The 9,853-nt window shown below is 20.4% G+C and overlaps 1 protein-coding gene across 3 annotated transcripts; it reads right to left on the bottom strand.

Annotated features, from left to right (window-relative positions):
• Positions 1-1,508: 1,508 nt before the first annotated feature.
• On the bottom strand, positions 1,509-9,459 carry LOC724226 (acyl-CoA Delta(11) desaturase). 3 transcript variants are annotated; one of them, XM_026440380.1, is made up of 7 exons: positions 9,348-9,430; positions 5,940-6,171; positions 4,276-4,406; positions 3,947-4,152; positions 2,999-3,181; positions 2,097-2,333; positions 1,509-1,648 (listed from the first exon to the last, which is right to left on the bottom strand). In XM_026440380.1, exons 2-7 carry the CDS (start codon positions 6,166-6,168, stop codon positions 1,534-1,536), a joined length of 1,101 nt encoding a protein of 366 aa, XP_026296165.1. In that variant the 5' UTR covers positions 6,169-6,171; positions 9,348-9,430; the 3' UTR covers positions 1,509-1,533. The 3 variants fall into 3 exon arrangements, with proteins under 3 accessions (XP_026296165.1, XP_026296167.1, XP_026296168.1); XM_026440382.1 differs by lacking the exon at positions 2,999-3,181; XM_026440383.1 differs by lacking the exon at positions 5,940-6,171 and having other exon boundaries at positions 1,510-1,648; positions 9,348-9,459.
• Positions 9,460-9,853: the final 394 nt, after the last annotated feature.

Raw genomic sequence — 9,853 nt, 5'->3', positions numbered from 1 at the left:
TATTTTAATTTAAGAAAGAAATGGACAATAATTTATTATCTAATATTTATATTCATAAAATTTTCATATTTTGCATATTTATATTAATAGTATACAATACACTAATAATTACATTTCGACGTCAATATAGAATAGACGTTTCTTATGCTTCTTGACATTAGTTTCATCATCAATTTTTAATATATTATATTTTGTTTGTATTATTTTATTGTATTTCAATTTTTTTGTGAACTTCATTTCTATCAAGTGTTTTCATATTAATTAACAAAATAATTTTTCATGTCTACAAATTTCTATTCAATTTATGTCAGGATTACTTGCAGCCATTCATTGTTTTAATCTTATTCCAAATAATCTTACATATTCTTGTTAAGATTTATGAAGAATTAATAAAAATTTGTATTTTTAAATTCAAATATGAAAATTTTAACTTTAATTTTTAGCAAATATTTGACAAATAAATACATCCTTAATGAATCGTTTCGATTTTCAGAATATTTTGCTACAAAATGAATCCTATTTTTAAAAATACAATTATGAATCTTATGATATAATATAATCAATTATATTTTTTCATTCTTATATATATATAAAGCTACAAATTAAAATTTAGACTTGAAGATTATGCAAGTGATGATAAAATTATTCTACAAATGTTAATAAAAAAACTAATTCATTTGATCAATTCTGTTAGATGAATTTTTTTTAACTTTTATTTTTAGATATCTAAAATATTTATTTTTTAACTTTTATTTTTAAATACCTAAAATATCTATTTTTTATATTCTTTCTAATATTTATGATGGTTATATTCTATATATACTATATTCTATATATATATTTTACATTATTCATGATTATTTATAAATATATATAATTCTAAAAATTTTAAAAATATAAAGTATTTGATCATCATCTAAATTAGGAATCTGAATTATCTCAATCTTTGATTGTGTAATCAATATTGTTTTTTAAGAAATCTTGTTTCAACTATTTTTAAAATTACAAATACTAATAATGTTTTTTATACATTGGTCTATTAAGAATGTTATTGTTTTATGTATTTGTAATTTTCTTAAAGAAACAAAGTTTTTTCTTTAAAAATACAATATACAATTTTCAATCTTCTTTAAATCGTTACCAAAAACATGTGTACTGTATCAAGAAATTTATATCATGATAAAACATATTGATTAAAATACTGAGCATTGCATTACTATTAAAAATAGATATGTTATGTAAATACATTATTTTTTTATTTTAAATTCTTATACTTCAAAGACAATATTTATTATAAAAAGTCATAATTAATGATTGAAAAAATACGGATAATAGCTGTATTGATAGTATAAATAGTAGTAAAACTTAGAAATGGAGGAAGTAAGATATATTGCATTGTATTTATTGGACAAATTGGATAATTTTATTCGATTTTTTATATAAATAATGATTACAGTATATACATAATTACAATGATTATAAACTTTTTAACATTCATCATAAATATTAATTGTTTCAAACATAAACGATCCATTAATCTTTTTTATTATAAATTCTTATTTCTTCAATTTCATGAGGTTTCATATCTTCATCGCCCCAGCCCCATTTCATATCTTCATAATGATGAATGATTTTGTTTTTATTGTAACTATAAATTAAAATTTCAAATGTTAAGATTATACGGAAACAATAAAATTTATTTTAAAAATTTTGATAAAGAAAGAAATTTATTTGATTAGGAATCTCTTTATTCTGATAAATGAATTTTTTTATTTTTGATTTTGGATATCTAAAATATTTATTATTTATATTTTTTCGAATATTTGTTCCGATAATTATATTTCATATATAATTTTTAATAGAGGTTTATATAATTTTTATTAGAAATTTATTTTTAATTATTTTGAATGAATAGAATGGCTTTTTCAAATACTGAAAATTTTTATGTTTTATAGAAATCATATTGGAAAAATTAACTATTGAACATGAACTATTTAATTAAACTTATTATTTAAACAACAATTAAATAATTAGTAACTAAGTTTAATTAATGATTATTATAATTTAAAATATATTAATATTGATAATAGCGATACCTTGATCCACTTCCAGTTCTGGCTATTCGTTTTGCAATCATTTCTTCGGAAACAGTTTTTAAATCATATGCTTGTCCCAATAAAGCGCAAAAATCGATAAACGCAGTGGTAAGATTGGTTTTATAGCCACCAAGTTCAGCGGCTTTATAATCCCAGGGAAATACGTGATGATAATTGTGCCATCCCTCACCGCATACAAGCATAGACACAATTAGATTTTCGGTTGGACCAATATTCCTAATTATTTGAATATTCCTAATTATATGAATTTTCTTCTTTTTAATTATTTTGAACTTTTTTTATATATGTATATGAAAAGAATAAATATTTGCTTTTCATAATAAATTTATTATATATTTCTATATTTAAATCTTGAATCTATTTTTTCAATGCAAAATACTATCATTTTAAAACAAAATTGAAAACAATAAATTTTTTTATATTTATATTTTATATGATTAAAAATTGTAAAATATAATTTAATGTATCATTTCAATTTTTGATATATGAAAATAAGAAACACTAAAAAATAATATGTACAAAATATAATATAATGAAATATTTAAAGATATAATTTAATATAAAATATAAATTATAAGTTATAAAATATAAAATTATAAATTTAAAGAATATATGAATAACAAAGAAATCGTTATTATCAATTTTATATCATTGAAAATGTAGTATTTAATTGCAATAAATTAGAAACAATAAATAAAAAAATTTTAACTTTTTACTAAATTTGAAATTGTAATATGATAATTTCTAAAGAAATAGTTTCTAAAGAAAATTAAAAATTATAAATTATACTTATAATTGTCAATTAAACTAAAAATAAATTGTAATATATTATAATACAATTATTATTATTATAAAAGAATCCATATAAACTAATTTCTTACACATCATATGGTCTCATGCCCCACATATGAGCAGCAGAGTTTACCAACCATGTCATGTTTAAGCAAAAAACATATCTTGCTAGATTGTTGTACCAAGAATTTATGAATTGTTCATTCCAAAAATAACAGGGTACTCCTACCGGAATCACGAAGCATAAGAGCGGCATTAGCACATAAAATAATCTAAAAAACATTCAGAGAAAAATTTAAGATATATGGAGCATTATAAACAATCTCTATTCGATTTATTTACTGAAATAATAATCAATTTTTAATAAATTTTAATGAATTTATTTCAATTAAATCTTTAATCATATATTATTATAAACAAATTTTCAATTTTTTTTTAATTTAATGTAATTTTTTTATAATAATATTAATTATTACCAAAATAAAAATATTAATTCATAAAATTTATATCAACTAAATATATAATATTTTTATTTTATTTCAAAATTTTTTTTTTAAATTTATATCAAGTAAATATATAATATTTTTATTTTATTTCAAATAATGTACACTGAATAATATATTTTGGAAATAAATTATTTTAAATAATATTCATTATTTGTAATTTCATCAGAGAAAAATATAAATATATATTCCTATCATACATACAATTTTTGTTATTATTTTATTACTATTTTTATTAAACTTTTAAAGAAACTTAAGTAATTTTCATTAGGATTAATTTTTTTTATTTATTTTCAAGCAAATATTGATTTATATAATTTAATATAATATAATTTATAATTAATATAATTTCCTTGTTCAAATTTTATTCTGAAATCTCAACCAATTTTATAAGTAAATTTAATTTAATTTAATTTAAATTGGCAAAGTTTTCCATTGAATCATGTTCAATGGAATGTCAATTAAATAAAAAATAATGAATTTTATTTAATAAGAAAATTAAACTATTAGGCTAAAAACAAAATTATATTTTACCTTCTTTGAAAAACGACAATAGGATCTTTTTCCAGATCGCTCATGTCAACAGTAGCACCTTTTTTAATTACATCAGAATGCTTTCGAACTAGCAGCCAACCTATATGGGAAAAAAAAAATCCTCGATGCGCGTTATGCGGATCTGCGTCAGTATCTGTGAATTTGTGATGTACTCTGTGGTCCCTTACCCATTCATAAATATGATTCTATGAATCAAAATTGAAGTTTATTATTAAATATTACAATTTATTGAAGAAATTAATGAAAAATAATATCGGAGAAATTATATGATAATAAATTCTAAGAAAAAAAACGAAGTTAAAATTTACCTGGTGAGAAAGTGTTTGAAGAAGCATCAATAGGAAACGAAGGGGCCACTTTGCTTTGTAAGCTCTATGAGACCATAATCTATGAGCTCCAGCTGTGACACCCATCGAACCAGCAAATCCCATAACAAAAACTAAAAATATCATATCAATTGATTTATGATATTTTATTTAATTCATATTTTATTACACAATTCTTTATTTTGATTTATATTAAAATAAAAAACTAGAAGTAATATATATATATATATATATATATATATATATATATATATATATATATATAACATGTATTTATTTTCTATTAAAATCTTTAAATAAAAGTAATATTAAGTTAATTACATTCTAAATATTATCTAGTATTTTATTAAGAGAATCTTTTTCAAAAAATTTTGTAATCATTTTAGAAATTAAAGCATTCAATATTTATCGATCAAAATCTTCTAACAAAACAATTTATAAAACAATTTCATTTAATAATTTCATTTTTATAAAAGAATACTAGAATATTTGTGTATTTAAATTTACAGCGCAAACTGTATTTCGCTTTTAAATGTTTTCCTTTTATCTGTTTTTTATAACAAAAAAATAAGGTATGGAGATTTTTTATTTCTATTTTTTGTTCATCGCGTTTATCTATTTCAAAAACAGAAACATGTGAAACGCGACAATAAATAATGGATATTTTTTTTAAAATCAGTATTTGATTTTAATATACGATATGATGATATTCTTTTTTGAACTGTTTTAATTTTTTATTTCATTTTTTATCATTCTATAATTTTTTATTTATATAATTATTATGATATCAATAATGATTATTATTCGTGCAAGCAGATAAAATAGCTGAAGAAAGAAAAAAGAAGATTTTGTTTTGTCGAAAAAAACGATCATACTTGAAATCAATTAGCATATGATTAATGCAATTAGTACAAGATTAATTTCAATAAATTAGCACAATAACTGTTTATGTAATTATTATGATCTTTTTGTGCTATATTTGATTGGAATCATAATTGAAATATATACGAAATGAACATAAAGTACAGCATTTGTTATTAATTAAAACTTTTTTTAAAATTTTTTTTTATTTTTGATAAGTATAATTATTTTTTTCTAAATATTTATCAATTATTATTTTATTTGCAAAATAATTTTTTTAGACTTAAAATCATCACTATTTAATAAATTATTGAATATTAAATAAATTATTGAATATTATTATATAATATATTATATATATTATTATATAATATTTATATTTTTCAATATTAATTGTATTTTAATATTTTTCAAAATTTTTATATAATTTTATAGATATTAATTATTTAATTATTTTTAATTATTTTAAATTTTTAAATATTATTAATTATTTTTAAGTTAATTATTTAACTTAATTATTTTTTATTTAATAGATATTACGATTATGAAATAAATTTTGCACATTGCATTGGAAATCGTTATTATAATTTAATCTTTTTTTATTTTTTTTATTGATTTATTAATTTGAAAAAAAAATAAAATAAAAAAAATTTCTTTTAAATCTTTAAAATTAAATTTGTTAATTAATTATATTATTGAATGCTTTTAATTTTCTATTCTTGAATAATAATTCTTATTCAATAATTAATATAGAATAAATATAATATTAAAATGTTTGTCCTTACACCATAAAATTGTATATTTTTTAGTTCCATTACACCAAAGATAAAATCCATATAGAGCTCCAATATGAAAATAGATAAATAGAATTACATTTTTCCAAACGATTTTCCATTCATATTTTTTGGAATTCGATAAATTTTGGTCTGATATTTTTTCTTTATTTTTTTTTTCTTGATGAACATTTTTTTGAGATTTCTTCGTATATAATGATGTCGATAAATTTGGTGCCATAGTCTAAAACAGATATATTCTTATAAAGTTTAATATTATATTTAATATCTCTAATTAATATTGAGTTGGCAACTAAGTAATTGCGGATTTCACTCATAGATTGCTTCAGTTGAATTTTTAGGTTTGCTGGCATAATCCAAATGTAAAACACATTTTGTTATTTGATAGTTGGTAATTCAGCGGTCAATCAGTAAAAAAAGTTTTTTGATCGCGTAGTTTTCGTTTAGCGTTCGTTGAAAAATGGAAAATCAAAAGAACATTATCGTCATATTTTGCTTTTTTATTTTCGCAAAGGGAAAAACGCATCGCAAGCTCACAAAAAGTTATGTGCTGTTTATGGCGACGAAGCCTTAAAAAAACGGCAGTGTCAAAATTGGTTTGACAAATTTCGTTCTGGTGATTTTTCACTCAAAGTCGAAAAACTCTGGTCGTCCAGTTGAAGTTGATGATGACTTAATCAAAGCAATAATCGATTCGGATTCGTCACAGTACAACTCGTGAGATTGCAGAGAAGCTTCATGTATCACATACATGCATTGAAAACCACTTAAAACAACTTGGCTATGTTCAAAAACTCGATACATAGGTTCCTCACGAATTGAAAGAAAAGCATTTAACGCAACGCATTAACAGCTGCGATTTGCTAAAGAAACGTAATGAAAATGATCCATTTTTAAAACGATAACTGGTGATGAAAAATGGATTGTTTACAACAATATTAAGCGGAAAAGATCGTGGAGCAGGCTACGTGAACCAGCTCAAACAACATCAAAAGCTGGTATTCATCAAAAGAAGGTTTTGTTATCAGTTTGGTGGGATTATAAAGGAATTGTCTATTTTGAACTCTTACCACCCAACCGAACGATCAATTCTGTTGTCTACATTGAACAACTAACGAAATTAAACAATGCAGTTGAAGAAAAGCGGCCCGAATTGACAAATCGAAAAAGTGTTGTATTCCATCATGACAATGCAAGGCCACACATATCTTTGGTCACTCGGCAAAAATTATTGGAGCTTGGTTGGGATGTTTTGCCACATCCACCATATAGTCCTGATCTTGCACCATCTGATTACTTTTTGTTTCGATCTTTACAAAACTCCTTGAATGGTAAAAATTTCATAATAATGATGATATCAAATCGTACCTGATTCAGTTTTTTGCTAATAAAAACCAGAAGTTTTATGAACGTGGGATTATGATGCTGCCTGAAAGATGGCAAAAGGTCATTGATCAAAATGGGCAACACATTACAGAATAAAGTTATTTAGTTCCATGAAAAAATTGTCTTTGATTTTCTAAAAAAAATCCGCAATTACTTAGTTGCCAACCCAATAGTTTTAATTTAATGAAAGAAAAATTAATAAAACATATGTAGATTTTCACACAATTGACATGATTTAAATGAAAATGTAATGTATATTGAATTTCATTCTTAATTTATGATTTATGTGAATAGAATATGAATAGAATTCATTTGAGTATTAAGTATGATAAACATATTAAATCTAAAGATAACCTTTATTTTTGATTTGCTTTTAATAGCCATCAAATGATTGGTTTCTCCTTTGTGATAATATTTTGGGAAAAGTCATAAAAATATTGCTATAGATGATCTAGCAGATATATATGGATCACATATACAAATTTCGATTTAGAAAGATAATGGAAAAAATTGATTGTTTATTAAGATAAAAATAAAAAGAAATGATCGCTTGTTTTTCCATCATTCTTGAATTAATACGTGCGATAATACAGCATTTAAAAAAAAAAACTAATATGATAATAAATAAGAAATAAAAAATGATAATAAATAAAAATAATTACTGAAAAAACAACTACTATTTATAATTTATAAAAAGTTAAAAATTTATTACTGAAAAATTGGAAAATTTTTACTAAACTTAAATTAGAAAATTAGATTTTTATCCTATGATTTTATCATTCTATTGTTGTAATAGTATAAATAATTATAATATAGTATGAGATATAAAATGAGTAGAATGATAAAAAATATTTGTTAAATTTATATATTATATTGTAATAAGAAAAATATTAAATAATTATTTTCCAATTCTTAATAAATAAAAATATTTTCGAAATTTCAATACAAAATTTCAAAAATCTAATTTATATTAAAGTCAAAATTTTAGATTCCTTATAATATTATTATAATAATATTTCTTATAATTATTATATAAAATTTTGATATTCCTAAAATTCTCAATTTTCAAAATTTGTATATATTTCAAAATTTCAATATTTCCAAGCCTTTCATATTTAAAAATTTCAATATTCTCAAAATTTTCAAAAATTTATACATTAATTTCTATTCATAATTATATGATTAACAATTATTATTTTTTTATGATTATAAAATTATAAGTCTCATTATAAGCTGTTATCAATTAACTTAGAATACTTAAAAAAAATTTAGAATACTTAAATCCTCAATAAAAGAATATTTTAAAAATATTAAAATCTACAACCAAACATTTAAACTACACCATTAAATTACACCGAAATAAAATATCTCATTAATTAAAAAGAAACAAATATATCTAAAGACTGAAAATTCTATATTTTCCTTATTTTTAAGTAAAATTCAACAAGTTCCAAACTTGTTAATAAAATACAATTATTGAAATTAATCATTAAAAATTGATCAGCTACAAAATTAGATATATATTATATGATATATAATATATATTAATAATAATGTTTACATTTATATATATAATACATATATAAATATAAATTATTATCATGTAATGATAATAAATTATCATTTTATCTCTTTTGTAAAAATCTTTCTTACTCTTATCTTTCAATAATATATTTACTTAATAAATCCAATTAAAAATTTTCTATCCATTTTCAACAAATAAATTAATTTTTTTCAAAATCATTTATTCATTAATTATTCTAATTATGAAAAATTATCAGTATTGAATAATAATTATTATCCAACTCTTTTTTGCAAAAATATTTTTTTCATTTTTATCTTTTATCAATAATCTATAAATTATTTCAAATATCTAACAAAAAATCCTTCGTTTCTTTTTCAACAAAAAATTTTTCTCAAACAAATTTCCTTCAAAGTCATTTATTTATTGTTTATTGAAATAATTATTTAAATATTATCATTTCTCAATAACAAACATCAATAATAACTTACTGATTTTCGCTGCGTTGTGTGTCCGATCTGATTGCAAGTTCACTACAAATATGGAAATACTACAGCGTGTCTCATTTATCAACTCACAACTACAACGAAATCCCCCACACGGTACCTGGCTTGGGAGAAAAAAAATGTGAAAAACATTCAATATTAAAACATCAGAGACTATGATATGACAAATAAATTTAATATAAACTCATTTAATTAAGGTCATAATTTTGAAATATAACAAGTATATTATGATAGATATGTTTATTGTATTTTATTATTATATATTATATTATATTATATTATAATTATATATTATAAATATAATTATCTGCCATCAATCAAGAAAAATTTATAGAATGTATGGAATATATTAAAATAAATATGTATTATTTATTTTAGAGATATTGTTCGAAATATTTCAAAATTTAAAAAATATCGAATTCTCGAATTTCAAAATTTTTTGCTATTTTTGCATATTATAGAAAGCATAAAAAAAAATAAAATAAATAGAA

The sequence above is a fragment of the Apis mellifera genome, linkage group LG4 (genome assembly GCF_003254395.2).
Source record: "Apis mellifera strain DH4 linkage group LG4, Amel_HAv3.1, whole genome shotgun sequence".
In the NCBI taxonomy this organism is placed as follows: domain Eukaryota; kingdom Metazoa; phylum Arthropoda; class Insecta; order Hymenoptera; family Apidae; genus Apis; species Apis mellifera.
The sequence above is the reverse complement of the archived record's forward strand: the minus strand, read 5'-3'. Positions and strand labels throughout refer to the sequence as shown.

Excerpts from the sequence above, each read along its gene's own strand:
- LOC724226 (XM_026440380.1), bottom strand. The coding sequence starts at position 6,168 with ATGGCACCAAATTTATCGACATCATTATATACGAAGAAATCTCAAAAA. Across the intron at positions 4,153-4,275 it reads TTCAAACACTTTCTCACCAG|AATCATATTTATGAATGGGT; the intron begins GTAAATTTTAAC and ends TTTGATTCATAG. Across the intron at positions 3,182-3,946 it reads ATTGTCGTTTTTCAAAGAAG|ATTATTTTATGTGCTAATGC; the intron begins GTAAAATATAAT and ends AATGTTTTTTAG.